This window comes from Bombus impatiens, unplaced genomic scaffold (assembly GCF_000188095.3).
Source record: "Bombus impatiens unplaced genomic scaffold, BIMP_2.2 scf_0739, whole genome shotgun sequence".
Lineage (NCBI taxonomy): Eukaryota > Metazoa > Arthropoda > Insecta > Hymenoptera > Apidae > Bombus > Bombus impatiens.
In genome coordinates, this window is record NT_177158.1 from 234,261 (window position 1) to 253,098 (window position 18,838).

At 35.9% G+C, this 18,838-nt stretch overlaps 1 protein-coding gene and 1 long non-coding RNA gene across 11 annotated transcripts in view; one reads left to right on the plus strand and one right to left on the minus strand.

The window, feature by feature from the left end:
• Positions 1–18,838, minus strand: part of LOC117151112 — a 157,055-nt gene that overhangs the window by 127,354 nt on the left and 10,863 nt on the right. The window lies entirely within an intron of this gene.
• Positions 1–18,838, plus strand: part of LOC100745508 (regulating synaptic membrane exocytosis protein 1) — a 150,009-nt gene that overhangs the window by 122,359 nt on the left and 8,812 nt on the right. For 5 of the 9 annotated variants that reach the window (XM_033322972.1, XM_033322973.1, XM_012390206.3 and 2 more), the window contains 7 exons: positions 6,235–6,413; positions 7,232–7,447; positions 7,887–8,218; positions 10,637–10,822; positions 16,924–17,011; positions 18,249–18,331; positions 18,544–18,651. In XM_033322972.1, coding sequence (XP_033178863.1) covers positions 6,235–6,413; positions 7,232–7,447; positions 7,887–8,218; positions 10,637–10,822; positions 16,924–17,011; positions 18,249–18,331; positions 18,544–18,651 — 1,192 coding nt within the window. Of the gene's footprint in view, positions 1–6,234; positions 6,414–7,231; positions 7,448–7,886; positions 8,219–10,636; positions 10,823–13,592; positions 13,737–14,073; positions 16,806–16,923; positions 17,012–18,248; positions 18,332–18,543; positions 18,652–18,838 lie in introns of those variants that run through there. The other 4 variants (XR_004462446.1, XM_033322974.1, XM_033322975.1 and 1 more) reach the window with 4 other exon arrangements.

An 18,838-nucleotide genomic window follows, 5' to 3' on the forward strand; every position in this document is an offset into this window, starting at 1 on the left:
GAGCCCGAAAGTTTCATTGTGTATAGCCCATAACTGTTTCTGCCGTTCTTCCCATGTTTCGCCGCTTTCCCTGACCCCTTCTCTTAAAGAAATTGTATGGCTACGAAAAAGAGACTAAAAGAGAAATAGACCCGCTGACGAAAGAGAAAAGAAAAGGAAATGTAAGTTGTCCATGTTGAAACAAACTTAGCATATTGGCCCTCCATGCTACTCTCTCCCAACTGGCACGACTCTAGTTGTTATATTAGCGTTCATTTTCTTTTGCGGCTCGTCCCTTGCGTTCCTTCTTTTCCTTTTACATTATCTATTTTGTTTCGTACTGTCGTTTAGGTATGGCTACTTCGTCGTTTAGCAGCGATCAGTTCTTATAGTTTCTTTCGAACATTTCCCTTCGAGCCTCCTGTGTTACGTTAATTTCTTTTCTTCCGTTTGCTGTCCTGTTCCTTCGTTTCACGAGACTAAAGGACAACGAATGGAAGAAGCATGAGAACGTGATTAGCATAGCTAATTCGATGTAAGATTTCACGTTAAAGTAACAGTTTGAGCACCAAAGGCACATAGCGATACGGCTGTAAATGAAAGGAATTCTTGGTATCTATAGAAAGCACAAGATTAAATTCCGTTTTAATGATATTCAAATTCTCAGATTGTATGTCGCTATATTTTTTAATTCTTCCTTGATATTAGGCCATTCGTATAAGTAATGTCGTTTCTTATTCCGGTTCAACGACATGCTGTGTGTTTGGGAAATTCGAAATTAAAGCTCGGTAAGAACAAACATTCTTCGTGTTAAATCAAGAGTTTAAAGTATTCAGGTCATTTTTCTAACGCAGGAAAGAGTTTAAATATGCATATCATACATATTTAAGCGAGGTCTTTTATTACCTTGCAAGACGATACGACTGTGGCCTCTGCAAAAGCGTTTTTCAAATTTATACAGAGCAGGATAAAAAGCGAGGAAATTTTAAAGGACAAATTTTCCAGATAATTTTGAATTTTATGGCAAAGCAAGATCTAGTCGTTCGATTTGATAACGAAAAATAAAAATGATTAGTTCAAAATGTTCAACCACGTAAGAAATAGCAAAAACATTAAATTTCGTCGATAGTGTCGCGCGCAAATCACCTAAAGTGTATCGGAAAACCATCAGAAATAGAAAAATGGATTCTGTAGCGGACTTTCGGTAGGGAACCGTCTCGAACGCGTGTATGTTTGTACTTGTTCCTCGAAATTGGCAGTAAAATCACCCATTTCTAGATCGGATAGTAACAAAGGGTGTAAAATAAATTCTTTGTAATAATCGTAGCCGTAAAAGACAATGACTATCATCTCTATTCTGACATACAGTGCTACTTCTTGTTACTGCCACGTGAGAAAATTTTAATAAAAATATTCCACTGTTATGATATACGTTTGATGATTTATAATCAACCTTCGAATCAAAGTGAAATCATTATGATCGTAATTTAACAATTAGACGGATTGCAGGCAGCTTTGGTGGGTAAACCACTGGATTTAGCGAACTTCGAAGAAATTTCTTTTCATAGCAACGTGTTCATTCGTTAAAAGTAATTGGAAAGCATAGAAGAAATTAAATATCTTTTAGAATTAATAACATATTTAATATATTTTCCTAATCCGGCAAAAACAGATTATCCATTTGTTGAGCGTACAATTTTCTAAATAACAGGAAGGTTTAGGAACATGGATCGTTCAAGATCGATATTAAATAATTTGTTTAGTCGTAAAGACAACAAATTCTTGAAAAGAGAATTACAAAGTGATCTATAAAATAACAGATAGTTTTTACAAATAATGTCCTTTAGGAGATTGTCGCCCTTCGACATACTCTAAGTGATAATATATCGTATTATCGTTGTTCTATCATATTTAATACTTGGATATTTAAAACGACATTACGTATCGGATGTCCTAGTATAACGAAGAAATCTATTCTCTCTCGATGGATGCGTAAATTATTTTAAAATCTGTAGTCAGAATTTTCTAAATTAACGAAATTTCTTTTTTAATATATATATATATCTAGTAGATTTATATTACATATTCTACTTATTACAAACTTTCATTCTATTATATTTCAAATATCACATACGAAACGAAGGGTTTAATCTTCATTCTTCTCTTCCACCCCCTGTTCTTTTTTATTTTCGCTCTACGTTCCTTTCTCGTCTCTCTCTCTCTCTCCCCCATTTCTCTCTCTCTCTCTCTCTCTCTCTCTCTGTGTGTTTCTTCTCTGTCTCGCTCTCTGTCTCTACCTGTTCGTCTATCTGGCTGTTTGTACATCTACCTACCCACGTACCGATTTTTGTTTTTGTTTTTAAGCGCACAGTTTTACACGATCAGTAAATTCGTGCTAAACTATGTATATGTGCGCCAAACGTCCGAAACTTTCTTATCGATCGGCCGGTGCTAAAGGGACTTTTTTGAAAATTCTCCGCAGCCCTTGACTCGTTCGGAGGAAATAAAACGAGCACGAAATCGCGGGCGTTTGGCTTACGCTTTCCCTGCAATCTCTAATCGGTTGGAAATGTCCAACGAAATGAGAAAATCGAAAGAATGCCACTCGATTTCGGAAAGAATCGCGTCTCTGAATCAAACTTCTCGCAAAATCCATCATGATACGTTTAACGCGCGAAGTGCTATCGGAGCACATGTGCTATAACGTTGATCGATTGATTACCCTCGCGGAATATCGAACGATTTTCTAGGAAGCAGATTATAAGTTGCCAACACTTTCATCTTGTTTACTTTGTATGAAACGAGGATGAGGAGGGAGTAATATTTTTTCGATTAATAGCAGCTTCAGCTGGAATCTAAAGAGCATGATAAAAGAATTTTTATAAAATAGAAAAAAACAAAAAAGAAACGATATCACTTCGTTTACTTGGGGGCAATTTCATAAATTTTGTTACGAAATTTTTGTGTAATTAATTAAGCTTATTATTAGAAAGAGTAAAGATCGGAGAATAGTTATATTATCTGCAAAACAACTGTGACAACAACTGATATTAGTAGATATATGTTAAATTATTTATAAAAATCTTACTTTGTATTACAGACGCGAACATTCAAGTGAAATGTATAAATAGCCTGTTCTAAGTTGGTCGCATACATTAATCCAAATAAATAGACACCTTGAAACCAGACGTCACACAACACGTAATTAATTAATCCACTAGACTCGACTCAATTATCAGTGCAGACTGAATTAGCTGACAAATAAATGAATTGAATGCCAGGTTAAATTTAACGGATTTTATTGAATTTACATCAGGCAATGAATTCTAAATAGACCTATGAACTTTGCCAGCTTGAACACCAACTGAAACGATGAAGGATCTGGATAATTTTATATATCTAACGTTATTGTTGTTATTACATTTTTATCGTTCAATTATATTTTATTATTTAATATTTAATGATACGTTGAAACGATCGTTAAAATGTTATAATATCTAATTTACAATTACTATGAAAATGTTGGTAACGCAAGAAATCTACGACATTGGCACCGCGTTTAAAATTTCAAGTTAGTCGATTAGAATACCTCAGAATGTATTGGTTATTTTAAAATTCAATTTATATTCAGAAGTATAATCAGCCTGAAGAATTCTTTCTGATGATACGAAAACATCTTTTATTTCTATTTTAATTGACAAGTGAAAAATAATTGGAAATAGAATGCAAAGCTTCGCGATGTCTTCTTAGATATTTCAACGTAACTAGAAAAACTACATTGAACGTCTCAATTTCCGTAACCTTTTGTAGTTTCGAAACGCATGTTTAACGACGATAACAAGGGAAAGCGTATGCGAGAAGGATCGTAGCCTTGCACATACAACACCAACGCTTCTCTCGCGACTCTGCTTCGGCTTTAAAGGTGTTCGCCAAATCGAATGTAAAATAAGCGTGAAAATACGTGCTTACGATCACGGTATCGTTCGTCGCCGTTTTTGCGTAACCTTTGAACGCGTTGGTTGTTAAAAAAGACGACCGGAAAGAGGCACGAAAATTGAATCGCGTTGACCTTTTATGCGACGAAAAAATCAAGCGATGTAAAAACCGTAAAATTTTCGGAGTAAGCAAAATTTCATCGAAATTTCACAGAACTGTCCTTTGACGGCCGATCATTTTTTCGCTTCCGTTCGTTGCGTTTGCGCTACTCTGTGTCCCGCTCGAGCGTCGACTGCACGTCAATGGAAACTTTAAGGCCGAAAAAGCGCCGCGACCACACGCACACCTCGCTTGCGTAGTTCATTGAACGCGTTAAATAGACGTAAAAAGCAGACGTACAGTCCGGGAAAACGGTACGTGCGGGAAGAGAAGGCAAAGAATCCAAATCAACGTTGCCTTATTCACAAGATACAAGAAAATTGAGAGAAGGAAACGGTAGGAACGAGATGAGACGATAAGAACGAAGAGGAATTCGTCAACGACCAATGGATCGGAAGAGGAGCGGGAAATCAGGAAATGCGAACTGACGTCCATTTGTTGCGATCGAAGGAAACGAACCTTTTTCTTGGCTGTATCGTACAGATCAGTGATGCACAATGATCGTTTAATTGGATGTTGAATAATTCCTGAATAATAGTTCTCTTGCTACTTAAAATTAGAACGGGATACGACGAGTTTAAATAATTATAATTCGGGCTATGACATGGCGTAGTGAGAGTTACGGCTGTTTCGATTATTGGAACGAAAATTTCAGAGATTTTCTGGAAGATAAAAAAGCGACACCGGTGTCGCCGTGACACTAATCAATATCGCTTATCGTGCAATAATTTACAATCTCGCTATATCGTAGCTTGGATTATACGAGAACAAGGAGCAAAGTTTGTATTTTCAATGGTAAAATGTCTGACGAAGATATTTTTCAAAAGCACTTTTGAAACGTTTTCATGGATGTATTCAGGATATCTTTGTGATTTAGCATGTTGCATGCCTTGGTAGAATTAAGAACATTGATTAAATTTTGAGATCAAATCGTAAGTTTGAGTAGAATGTGTAGAAAAATGGTAATATCGTTGAAATTCTAACATAATTTTTAAAAAAATGTTAATTTTTGTGATTATAATATTATTGACACAAAATTGGCTACACAGGATACAAAGTACAATGAATTTTAAATGGAATTGCTATGTCTTTTTTAAGTGTTTCAGCTTTGTACAATCTAATGTAATTTTTATATCCAAAAAGGTCAGAAAAAGATACAGACAGATACTGCGAGGAAATATGTTTTTCAATGTAGAAAATGCATACAAAATACGTTTCACAGCGGACAGTTTTCTTTTATTTTATACGTTTCACCCTATTCTCGAATTCCATTTGCACATATTAACTTTGCCGCTACGAAAAGCCACCCCAGTGACCACCTGTGAATCTATCTCAACCTAGAAACGTCTGTTACAAAGTTCGTACAGAAAACTTATTGTGAAACGTTTCATTTTTCATAATTTTTCTTTGTATTTGCAGAATTACTTATAGTTACTATTTTTCAGATAACCGCAGGCTTTAAACTCGGGCATCAATTTAATAGCAATTCCACTTAAGAAACTAGAAATATCTAAAATTGTCCTCCGCGTATCATATAAAAATTTCTTTCTTATTAGAAAAAAATTCTTCTTACCCTGAATACATTTCTATATATAACGAAGCATTTAACGACAGAATTAATCACTGCATGTAACAAATATTTTCATCTCTTATCTATAAAATGCAGCAAAGTAAATAAAAAATAATGAAAATTATTTTACAGAAAAATGTAGCGACTATGTATGTTGTTCATCACTGATATCATGCTACCGTGCTCTCGTAGCTATAGTTGTTAAACATAAACGCGGCTCTCGCGCAATTATAATCTTCACACGATCTTCACAACAATCTGTACTATGTGCATCACACACATAGTTTGCTCGCTCTTGTTCGTTTTTGCCTTACTCACAACTATTTCTTCACAAGTCGCTTCTGCATGAGAGAATGAATCCGCTTTCTAATTTTCACGTAGGAGATACGCGTGTAACATAGACGCTCGATCTTTCGACTAATCTTTCTTATGCTCTGCGAAGCTGATCCGATTGTCATGATATCGGGTCTACGATTTCGATTTCACGGAAACGGAGATCGCGTCTTTGTTCATTCGTAGACTCGCCATTAGTCTTATTGATCGTCGTCGTTAGAAGCGGCGGATCTTCATCTTCCTCTCCTCTATTTTAGGAACAAATCGCGAAAGAGAAGCAAGTGACAGGCCGGGTACAGATTCAAGTTTCCTACGAAGCGGATCGCAAGGAGTTGATCGTTTCTGTTTTCATGGCAGACGACTTGTGCCCCAGAGAAGACACGGGATACGGTACACTACCGGAAGCCTATGCTAAATTGGTTCTAGTCCCAATTTGGTGAGAGTTTATTTGAGAAGACATAATGAACTTTCATTGGCACAATAATTACAAACGAAATCTACTATAGACTTGTTTATCTTATAAATAATAACTAGTAGAAATAGGGTTTTTAACCAGACGAAGGTTAACTGGATCATTTGCCACTATTGCAACTATGTACGTTTTCAGCTACGTACTTACTTTAATCATGCGTTTACAAAAACTCTGTTGATACTACGTTTTTGCTAAATAGTATATCAATCTACTAAAATTTTGGTGAACAATCTTTTGCACGACTTTCTGAACGATTACTTTGCGCTTTATCTTATTAATTGTCATTCGTAAAAGATAATGCTGTAAGGAAGCGAGTAATTTTATCTAAATAATAAATGAATTACCAAGCATATTCGTATATTTAGCTACGTATTTACAGAAGCTATTTCTGTATTATGTTTACAGGATGATACACTATATCAGTAAATTTCCAGTCTGTACAATCTCGGTTGTAACGATCTCTATTATTATTTGCTAACGTTTCATAAGCTTCTCAATCTCTTGTTAACCGAGGCTTTGTTACCTCAACGAGAAATAATCTCGAACTCCTTCATAGGCTTTGAACCTTTTTCCATTCAAATGATTCTGTAACGATCTAAATAAATGGAAGTCGGATGATGTGGAGTGAATGCGGGCAATATTCCATACTTCCTTAACTTTCGTTCTCTTTTCGAAATAATCAAATAGTTCCGTGCTTTCTTGCATATTTTTTCTATTGTAAATTCGTTTCTTGGTATATTCGACCGCGATATCAATGGCTCGGTATTACATATACATTTCAGTGCTGATCAAATTACTTTGAAAACCGCGGTCGCGGAGCCAAGTCAAAAGCCAATTTGGAATGCAACATTGCTCTTCTCCGGAGTCGATGGAGAAAGTTTGATGAAGCGAGCAATCGAAGTAACTCTCTGGGATTTCTGTCCCGATGGCGATAACGTTTTTCTCGGCGAATGCAGCGTTGATTTACAGCGAGCTCTCGAAAACGATAGAGCTGTTTGGTAAGTATTTTTCACGAGAAATAAAAGACACGGTTACCTTCTCCGCGACATATATTAGTTGCAATTTAAAGCCATCTGTAACGATATAATTCGTTCGTTTCATTTTTATTGTTTTATATTCGCGAGTTTCATCGTTACATCTTAGAAAATATTCCTGTTAAATAAATTACGAGTACGATTTAATATCTGGTAACTCGTATAATAGATAATGTAATTTTCATTCCGAATGTTTATACATATAAAGGAAAAGAAATGTTCAAAAACGCACAGCGTACGGATGATATCCAAAATACCGTATTAAGCATTTTAGCAATATTTTAGCATAAAAAAATAGTGCGCTACTTTCTCGTATCTTCTAAAATTGCAGTAATTTAAGCTTCATACCGTACATAAGAACAATCTATGAGACAACTCACGAACGAAATGGAATCGTTTGCAGGTATCGGCTAGAAGATCCTCGCGGCCTTCGCGCAAGCAAATCGCCGTACTGTTCTCCCCGTGGCTCTCTTTCAATGGAAATTGCCCAAAGGTTACTGCGAAAGACGGAACTGCGCGAAAGAAGCTACAGTGACGATACACAAAGCGACAGCGGAAGTCCGGAGCTCGGTTACCTTCACCCGGATCACGCTTGGCATGCAAATTCTAGAAGAGGTTCCAGCCAATCAGAACAGTTAGAAGTCGAACCGTACGAACTTAACAGGGATTACAGTAGATCGTTGCCCGGCAGCCGAAGAAGCAGTTTCCAAAGCCAAGGCGGCACCGACAGTAAACGTAAGTGCACGTTCATTGGTTCTTTTATGTCTGTACATACATAAGTTCCAATAGCCTAACCGTACAGGTCCAAAATGTTTTACGTGATAAGACTGCTGTTGAAGCATATAATTCAGCAAAATTGCAAGTATTCGCTAATATGGCACATATAAAAATCAACAAACAGATCATGTTATACGAATTCAGAAAATTGTAACAAACTGTTGTTCAATTTTTGCGCTTCTGTATATCGAATTGGATTCGGTTTTTTATTTGTATCGATTTTTTTGCAGTTTTAGCGTATGTTCGGTCCTAGCGTGTTCCTAATCTATTCAGTTGCCTAAGATTATGACACAGACGTGTGGAGCTATTTTTGAGAATTTCTAAAACTCTAAGTATTCATCTAGTAAGCAGAACGTTTGCATCGCGTTTAATTTATAATTTAAATTATTTCTCGGATCTATAAATAAGGCTTCTACCTCTATAGGCTTCAAAAGCTTTACATGTACTATGTGATTTTTAATCAGCTACCGCTCCAACTACCTGATTCCACGAATGGACATAATATTTGTAAATCAATCGATTAAAGGGAATGTATAAATATGGCAAAGAAGTTATAAATTTCACAGTTATGTGACATCTGTTATAAGCGTAACTTAAGTTACAAAGAACATGTTTATAAGATTTTTAAATACTGCTATTACGTATACATTGCCATGTTTCTCCATGAAATTGAAAAATTATAAATAGCAATAAATGCATTGAATAAATTCTTGTAATTTCTGTATTGTACAATATTCATTCTTATGAACAGTGGAACGCTATCAGGAAACAAATATGTGTGAAACGCAAGTAGATAATGGAAACGTCGATATCTGGAAAAAGTCAAATATAAATGTGAGAACATACATTGTAATCTAAAGGCTGAACAAGAGACCATTATTTCCCAGTTCTCAGTATTTCACTGAATATTCGTTGGCGTTTCAATCTTTTTATTTCTGTATCGAAAGTTCTCGCTACATCCATAAAATATAGAAAGTGAAATAAAATGTCACCGGACTACATCTCAAAGTTCAGAAAGGTGGAGGAGTTTCCAGTAAATTTAAAATTCGCATGCTATTTTATTATTTGAAAGAAGATTTTCGCATTACAAAATTGTGACTATTCAATTTACAAAGAATGTTGTGAAGAACAAAAGTCCCTATTGAATGAAAAGTCCTTATGAATTTGTATAACGTGCAATTTTTTTTTGAAGTATATACTTCTGTTCAATCGTAGCAATTATAAATAATTGAATAATTCATAAGATACTTATTTCTAATTTATTTAATAAGAATTCCATCATGCTTCAAAGATACTAACGTTCTAGATACTGTCGTTTCTTTTTAAAAATTTCACGATAATACAAATAATGTTTTATTCGCTAAACACCCCTTGAGAAGAGAATAACAAACAGAATAACAAACCTGTTGGATCTAGATCAAACCGAATCAAGCTTGTTTGACTTCGGCATTATATGTTATAAAAACTGGGTCAGGGTTGAAAATCAAACTTCCAACAAGACGAGATATCGTCGTAGAAATTTTAGGTCATCCATGGCACTTCTCTTCGTTGATGTCCTTGTTCTCGAACGAGAAAATTGTATTTGCAGTGTCTACGATTTCATAATTATCCTTGGACTTCGCTAATTCGTTTCGATCTACTCAATTTCTGAATACTTACTTCAAAGTGCACGGAAGCTTACAAGCTAAACTAATTTTATAACTAATTTTCGATGTCGGTCTTTCAAGTACTTTCATGAACTACGAGTATTTTCAAAGCATTATTAACTATGAATCTTGTTAACATAAAACGATTTTCAGTGCTTGATTTTATACATTGAAATATTACGTAAAATAATATTGCTTCAACAGATTAGAAAAATTCTACCTAATGTTTAATATTATGTATTAAAAAACAGTAATATTCTGAATGATTAATATTCTTTTATCAAACATTTGAAATATCTACGGAGATGTATTTCAATTTACATGAGTGTTTCATCGTATACGAACATGAAAATTTTACAATATTACAAGCAAAAGAGGACAAATCAGGAACGTGTATTTTATAAGTTAGAATTACTAATTTAACTCTATCTAAGTAATTTATATTTTAAAAATTAATTAACCATTTTTACCGATTCTGTATAAACCAAATATCCTCCATTAAGTAATACTATTCTGCCAAAAAGAAGTTCCTCGTGTTTAGGTTACTCCCTAACACGAATTTAACCAAATTATACATTTTATCCAAATATGAACCCGCATAAATATCAGTCATCTAACAATGATATTCATATTGTGCTATGTCACTGATTCTCTAAAATTTTCCAAAAATCGGCGTTCGCTTCTATAAAATCTTCAATGAATTTACAAAATGTGACATTCGATTTTCCAGGCGGAAGCATGGGAGAAGCCGATATGCCGAATATAGTGCACTACAATCGGGATCGACGACGGAGCTCGTTCACCAGGCCGATGAGGGATCCCGAAGAAATTTTAGAAGGTCTACGATCATTGAAAGCGGCCAAGAGAGAGCTTGGCAGGACGATGAGTCTCACAGGAGACAAAAGGCGCGAGAGCCGTGAGTATGGATACGTTGCTTCTCTTTTGGCCATCATTTCGCCTAACCATTCGTTCGTCCGTCCGTCAGTTCGTTCATTCATCCATGCGATTGTTTGCCTGTCTGTCCGTCTGTCTATATCTGTTTGACTGTCTTTCACCCGCTCGTCGATTTATTTCTATATTCTTTCGTCTTTGTCTCTCTTATTTTCTCACCACCACCGTTCTCGATCGTTGGATCGTCGGTCGGCTCGATCCATCCTCGTCCACCAGCCGATCAGCAGATCGAATCTTCCACGTCGGCCGGCGCCGTGCGTATCGTACGCATGCGAATAAATGTATGTGCACGGACGTACATGTATCCGTGTAGAGTGTAGAGACAAGGTAAACTGAATTAGACGGGCTAGAATGATTATCGGGCGCCATCATTCGACTTAATCCGATCTCATTCAATTCGATACGATTTCTGCTACGTGGAAGCCGCGTTTCGTTAGAGACGATTGATTATTGGAACATAAAAGCTGCGACTGCGTCTTTTTCTTCTTGTTACGTGTTAAGACAAGATTTCGAGCTGTGGGTAGAAAATATCTCTGAGAAACTTGTCTTTCAGTGCGTGTACGTAGGTGCAGTTGAAATATTATTATATTATCTATAAAGTTGAGAATAGTACTGTATCGTAGAATATCGATAAAAAGTAGGTAAAAATAAATCTCTTAGGATATAGGATCACATGTTAAACTATCGATAGCAAGTTAGAGGAGATAAATTTCTGAGAATGAGATTTCTAACGAACGAAGATAAATTTCCTACGCTTTTCAGCCAAACCAACTTGTCTATTGACTGAAAACCAAATTTCTTGTTCTCTGCGCAAAAGAACATAAGAGTGATAGTTTCGATGAAAATTATTATTGTACATATATAAATATATGTGTAAGTCCGTATCGTATGTGTACATTTTTGTGCATTTTTCCATATATCATTCACAAGCCTTTATTATCTTACACTTATATGTGTTTTCTGTGCGATATATCATGTTTCTTCCTCCCTCTCACTCGTTTTACTTCACACGTCTATTTGTTTCTCTACTTTCTCCTTTCCGTGTGCCTTCGTGTAATCACGTCCCATCGATATCGCGCGATTTGACCGAGCGAACAAGTATTCTAACAATTTTTTCGTCCAAGTTAGCCCCCGTTCTTCTCGTTCGTATGGTAGCAAGATAAAATTAATCGAGCCGGAAACGGATCGGCCTGGAAGGGAGCCTTGCGTTCTTTGACGCATCGATAGAACAAAAAATTATAAAGATTTCTGAAGCATTAACGTCTATTGTAACGGTAACTATCTGAAAGGACCAGTATAATGATTTAGCCTGTATAGAACGTTTCGCTATTTATTTTCCCCGGTTCTCTTAATTTGAAACACATACCCATGACGATTCAGTGCTTTCATTGACTATAGATCATCGAACAATATCAGCGGAAATTGGTGTCAGAGGTCTCTTATGATTTGTTTTAAACGCAATTCATCTTTATTTTGTTCGACACACATGACAGAAATTTTAATTGCGTTTGGCGTAAACTTGGTTACAAATTATACAGATATTTATTACTTGATCGTTTTGTTGTTAACGCGGCATCGATATCGTGATAATCAGCTACACGTACCATAACATGATCCGAAAAATGAGAAAACTTTCTTCCATGTATATGTATATATCTATGTGTGTGTGTGTACATATATACATATATATATATACGTACATACCGATGTAATTTGGAAGAATGAAAACTTGGACGTCGATTCACTCGAGCCAAAGATAATTCTGTCGTGTTTTGCGATAATTCAAAGTTAACCGAGCTTCGAAAGGGATTGATCGTTCGGAACAAGCGAGTCACTCGCTAACAATATGGAAAGTGCGATCGGCTAGAACGAGCCGGACGTTTCGCGTTCGGACAGTGCTAAATCGCGTCATCCTACCTCTGTCTGTCTGTCTATCTATTCATTGGAGAAGCTGGCATTTCCAAAAGTTCATTCGTCGCAATGATCTGTGCTCTATGCTCATCTCTGTGCGATCGCTGTTGCGCCGCTGTTGCCTGTCGCTGAGTACTCGTTCCGCCTGTGCCAGCCTGAGACACCAACGACCTAATATCATCCGACAAGGCCGAGAAACAAAGTGATTGGCAAAAAAAAAGGCTAACTTGAGCAAAGTTGAAAAGGAATTTACGAACGGAGGAGGTCGAAAGCGGATGGAGGAGAGGAGAAGGATCGATCGATGAACGCAATCGATCACGCCTTGGTTTCTTCTCTCCCGCTCTAGCTCCCGATGTTCCTTCATATGTGTGCCTTTGCACGCCACTCTTTGTGAGTTTTCTCGACATGTTCAAAAACAAACAAACAAACAAACAAACAAAAAGTAACAATCTAAAACCTGTATACCACACCTCATCAGGCCTGGTTCCTCGTTTACGTTGAAACCATCAAACGCCAAGTGCCAAAAGCTATGCGCTGATCGTGTTCTCCACTATATACTGAGTGTTCGTCTTCTCTCATGATCCGCTGACGAAGAACGCCGCGCGTGTGCTCTGTCAATTTTCTCTCTTTGTTCATTTTCTTGATCTCCTTTCTCGGTCGGCACCGTCCGGCAATCTCTGACATGCGTACACGGTCGATCAAAATGCTCGGTTCGCTCGGTCGAAACGCCATCGGCCATCGTCACCATCCCGACACCCCGATCGACGACGAATCGTGGGCTCGATCGACCGACCAACCACAACATCATCGATCAACGACAACAGCGTGCGTAGTCCCAACGGTTACTGTGTGGCAGTGCGAGCCTGTATCTCCGAGGACCGGTAACTCGGCCTCCTTCCCACTGCCGCACTCCATACCACCTCGATAAATAACCACAGGACACTGTGGACCACCGTCACGGGCTTCCGGTAAGATACATTTTCTCGCTTTCTCTCTCTCTCTCTCTCTCTCTCTATTCTATTCCATTCTATTTTCCACTAGTCTCGTTCTATCCATCTTTCTATTCCTTCCCTTCTTCGTTCCACTCTCTGCCTATTTGCCGACACGTTTGCCTTGCCTATCCGTTTCTTTATCTGTTTGCCTATTCCGGCTAAACGCAAACGTTATTTCCCATTCTCTGTTATATTTTAACGTCCTTGTTCCCTTTTCTTCTCCTATTTCGTTCTACGTTTATCTCTTCCTACTTTTCTTTAACTGTAATAATAGACGTGTCTTTTCTTTCTGTTTTTTTTTCCTTTTTTTAAGACCGTGAAAGATCGTAATCGATGTTCTTTTTATAACTTATACTCGGAAGGAAAGTTTAAGGAGGCAACGTATTTTATCTTTTTCCATTGTTACTTTTACATTGTTTGAATATTGCCTCTCAACGGGGAAGGTCCTATTATAACGAAAACGTTGAGAAAGAAATGAGAATGGGACTGCTTCAAATGTTCCCACGGATTATTGTGTTTTGCTCGAAACGTTGTCTTAAATGTAAGTGTGCTCCAATATCTAAAGGCACCCTGCATTCAATAAATTTTTTGTCAAGGTATATTTGTAGGAAACTCGTAAATTGCGTAGTATGTAATTCTACTCCTGTTCATTTTTTTTACTTTTATTACGCCGATCCTCTGCCTGCTCGCAGTAGCGCTTTATATTTAGATTTTAAATGCTCGCTTAGTATTGTAATATTAGCGATAGTTAAGTTGATCGCTAACCACTCGTTGCTATGTCTACAACCATGGTAAGGAAAACTGATCTTCGATATGTTTTTGAATGCACTTTGAGAGCGGAAATTTGTTTGTTGCGAAAATATGTTCGTGAATATTCATAAGAATTTTATGAAGAAAATCTGTTCTCGTTGGACGTGAAAAATATGTAGAAGAAAATAAAGCGGAAAGTAATACATTTAAATAATAGTAGAACGCTAGGTGACGACAGCTGCTACTCGTTTGTGTTCCACTAATGATCGACCTATACTACTTGATTCCATATAGTAAGGAAAAGGATGCGATATAAGAGTTCGTGCGAAATAAATGTTGGTATTATTTATATGCCGCGAAAGAAACGACGTCATAACGATAATGTATCATTTTATAAAAATTTCAATTTCTATATAAAACTTTATATAAAAGTGTAAAATTTTTCTAACCATTTCGTATAGTTTAATTTCTTCGCTAATGAAGTACAGGAAATTCCCATTATAAATTAAATTCTTTGAATTAGATGATAATGCAAAGAGATACGTCTGTAGCTTACTACTTTGATCATCAAACATGCCACAAATTGACCTATTAATTTCAATCCTACCATAATCTTCCAATAGATTCCAACCAGACTATCGGTATTCGTACCAAACATGCTTGATGACAGATTTCTGACATGTTTGTCAGATATCTAGCGAAACACTACTGTTACTGAACGCTAACAATTAAACATCGATACTTGTGTAACATTTAAATAGGAACGAAAAACGATAAAATTTAATAAAAAAATTCATGCGCGTCATTTAGCATTCCTTCGGAAACTAATAATAATCTGCTATATACGTTGCACACAACAGAGAGAATAATAAACGATATAATATTTGCACAAAATAATGGAATCTATTAGTTCTCAAAGTTCATTTAACGACGAAAAGTATTAGAAGATACAGTAACTTTAATCTGAGACAGTTGATATTTCGCGAACAAATTTATTACTTCATTCTATATGATTAATGTTGCTGGATCGGAAAACTAACTGCTTTAATTTAGTTCTCAAAGTTTATTTAATCGTGAACGTAATTGAAAGATGCAAGTTCAACGTGAAAAAATTAATACTTTACGAATAAAATCTCCGATTTTTATTACATAGAAGACGATATTATATGATTAATGTTACTGGATCGAAAGACTGACTGCATAAGTGTCTTACGTGTCTCCTATCATCATTCTAAAATATTGTACCTGAATATATCTTCGCGTAGGATTAGTAGGCCCGATAGACACGGTAGTTAGTAATTCGTGATAGCAATGCCAACTTTGTAATAACGATAATTCCGTAGATGTTCAAGAAATAGCTACAATTGACGTACCTGTTCCATTCTTAGCTAGAGTTTTGCAACACGTAGCTAAGAAAACCGTAAGTAGGCTTCATTGTGGTTTGTCGTCCTAATCTTGAATTTATCTCTCGATGCTTTCTTCTTATACCTTCTTTTAATAGTACACTAGTAATTTAAAACAGATCTACCTTATTTTTCACCGATAAAACGTAATACCATTAGATGCATTATTCTTATCGATTATTATCTATGGATGTACGTAGATGCTGATGTGGCAAATTTAGAATCCTTACATCATCTACCCTGCACACCACTCATTTACAACTATAGTGGCACAACTTATAATCTTCGAATTTTTTCCAAATTTTCCTCTCATTCATGTGTATGAGGTAATAACGTTACTTTTTAAGGATTACAGATAACTTTGAACCGTACTATTTTTATACGTAGAAAATTAGCAAGTCGTATGGAAATATTAATAGCCATTTATCCCCAGTTGCTCCGTGTAATTAACGAAAGCCTCGACTTTCGTTCGACAACATTTTATTATCTCGAAAAGTAGCATCTCCTGTAAGAGTTGCGTATTCGTTTAAAAGTTGAACCAACTCTATAAATACTTGATAAGCACTCTGTAATTACTCGACATTTCAATCTCATTATTTACTCTACATGTCACAAACAAGATATAAGTGCGCACAGTTAGAAATATGCTTTACCATTTCGAGGATACTTGATATAATTTGGGTGCTTCGTTGATTGTGAAACGTAAGGCTTTGTTGGAAAAGTATGAACCCCCCGAGTAGACAGCCAGATCCAGTATGCATAAAATGGATTTCGAGCAACGACTGTCCGGCAATCTGCGTGATATTGCGCACGGCCATGAGAAAAGAGATGCAAACGATAGAAATAATTCTTTCTCTCCTTTGAAAAATAGCAAGGGAACAAAAAAGAAAAAGGAAAGAAGATCAACGTGTTACACCCGGAAAAGTAAATCACACGACATGCAGGTTGCTGGGCGGGCAATCGCGAAATACACAGGTCACAGAAAGGAAATATTTTTCTCTAACTCGCAGGGCGGGGTGAGCGCAAAGACAGCGTCATGAATATTCCGGAGAGGTTTTACGATCGCAACAGTGAATCAGAAGAGGAAGAAAAGTGGAGGTAAGTATCGCTGACTATAAGAAATATATAACTAAAAACTATGACCTCCGTTTAACTGTATCTGTTTCTTTAGTGGAGCGGAAGATAGTTGAAATTTTTATAAAAAATTACTCGAGATCTAGTGACAGTAAATTTTTCTGTATCACTTTCTAAATATATTTGTTATATTTTTAAATACTTCCTGGAAATAAATATCTAATAAATCTGTTTCTTTCTATAAATAATACGATCTCAGCCAGGTTAAAACAAAATCCAGTATTTTCTTATAATAATTTGATTATAATTTTCGAACAATTTGAATGCAAATATTAAAAGTTGCTACCACGGTTTCGTTTTCTCTCATTTCACAAATATCGAACGAACTGAAATTATTATCTCCATGCTATAATATTAACAGGGATAACCTTTGTATAATTCTCTAAAGGTTTCAAATTAAATTCTTATTACAGAATTATAAATTCTTCTAACAGGGTAAAAGTTCTTGCTACATTATAAATCATAATTAATGTCAGTAACGTGGTATTATGATAATTATGCATTGTTCCAGATTATTTTCATTTTTGTATTATTAATTGTATGATAACAGATTGAAAATTGTAATTTCTCACGTAAATTAATACAGTATCTCAGTTTTAAACTAAGCAATTCTTTAAAATGATTTTAATTATTCCTATAATAATATATTATTTTTCACTGCAGAATGTATATTAATTAACTGCTCAATGAGTTATTCAGCTTATTTGTGTTATTAAAAGAAAAGGGAAAATATCGTCATTTACTTCAACGATTTTAAAGCTACATAATTGTGGTATTTCCATAAAAAGTTCTTCGAGCATGAAAAAATGTCATAAAGCAGTCGTTAAACTAGCAACGTGAATTTAATAGTATGATTTTCAAAATTGACGATCGTCATAAATGACACGAAAATGCAACATGAATACTTTATTATACTATACTACATAGTTAAGTAATCTAATGCTATTTACTTTACAGATGCACACTCTACCCCCTCCCCTCTTTCTCTAACATCTAGCACAAACGATAAAAACGATGAAATTGTAAAGTGGACTTCACTTTTTAGTGTTAGTCTATTAGTTCCCTAGCTTTTAGCTTGCTAGTACTCTAGTACTTTATTCTCATATTTTTTAGACCTACCCTAACGTACACTCGCGTAGCTTTTGTTCGATTTCACGGAATATTAATCTCTCTTTGCTTTTCTGTTCTCTTTTACATTTAGTCAGCCGATGAGAAACGAAAATGGCGTTGACGCAAAGCTGGGTCGCGGACAGGTGCCACCAAAGGGATTCAAGATGATAGCTGGTAAATAATTTGATGATTTACTAAATACAGATGTCGAGAATTTCAACTCGATTTTCGAAATAATCTTTCATTTCTCTTTTCTTCGTAAATCGTAATCGTATCAATATTTCAATACAAAATTTGTCACGGAAAGGAGAAACAATGAATTTATCGAAGAAGGTTCCCTTGTGAGAAACTTTGGATCAATTGTGTGAATTTTTCATGGATTTTAGGAGGTCAAAATGGCGAGGTAAAACTGGGTTTCTGCCTAAGCAAGGGAACGCTCGAACTCGAGGTTATATGCGCTAGAGATATTTGCCCCGGCGAAAAAGAAGAGCCAGGTAATTTCTCGCTAAATATTTTCAACTAACATGTACGATTTTTCATTCAATTATGAATACTTTTGATTAACGCGTATTTCGTTTACTGTAAATTAACGCACAAGAATTAGAATTCTTGCCAACAGGAAATAAATCTAGGATCCAGGCTTTTGGGTATGAGCTCGTGTTCTCGAGAAAGATGCGTTTC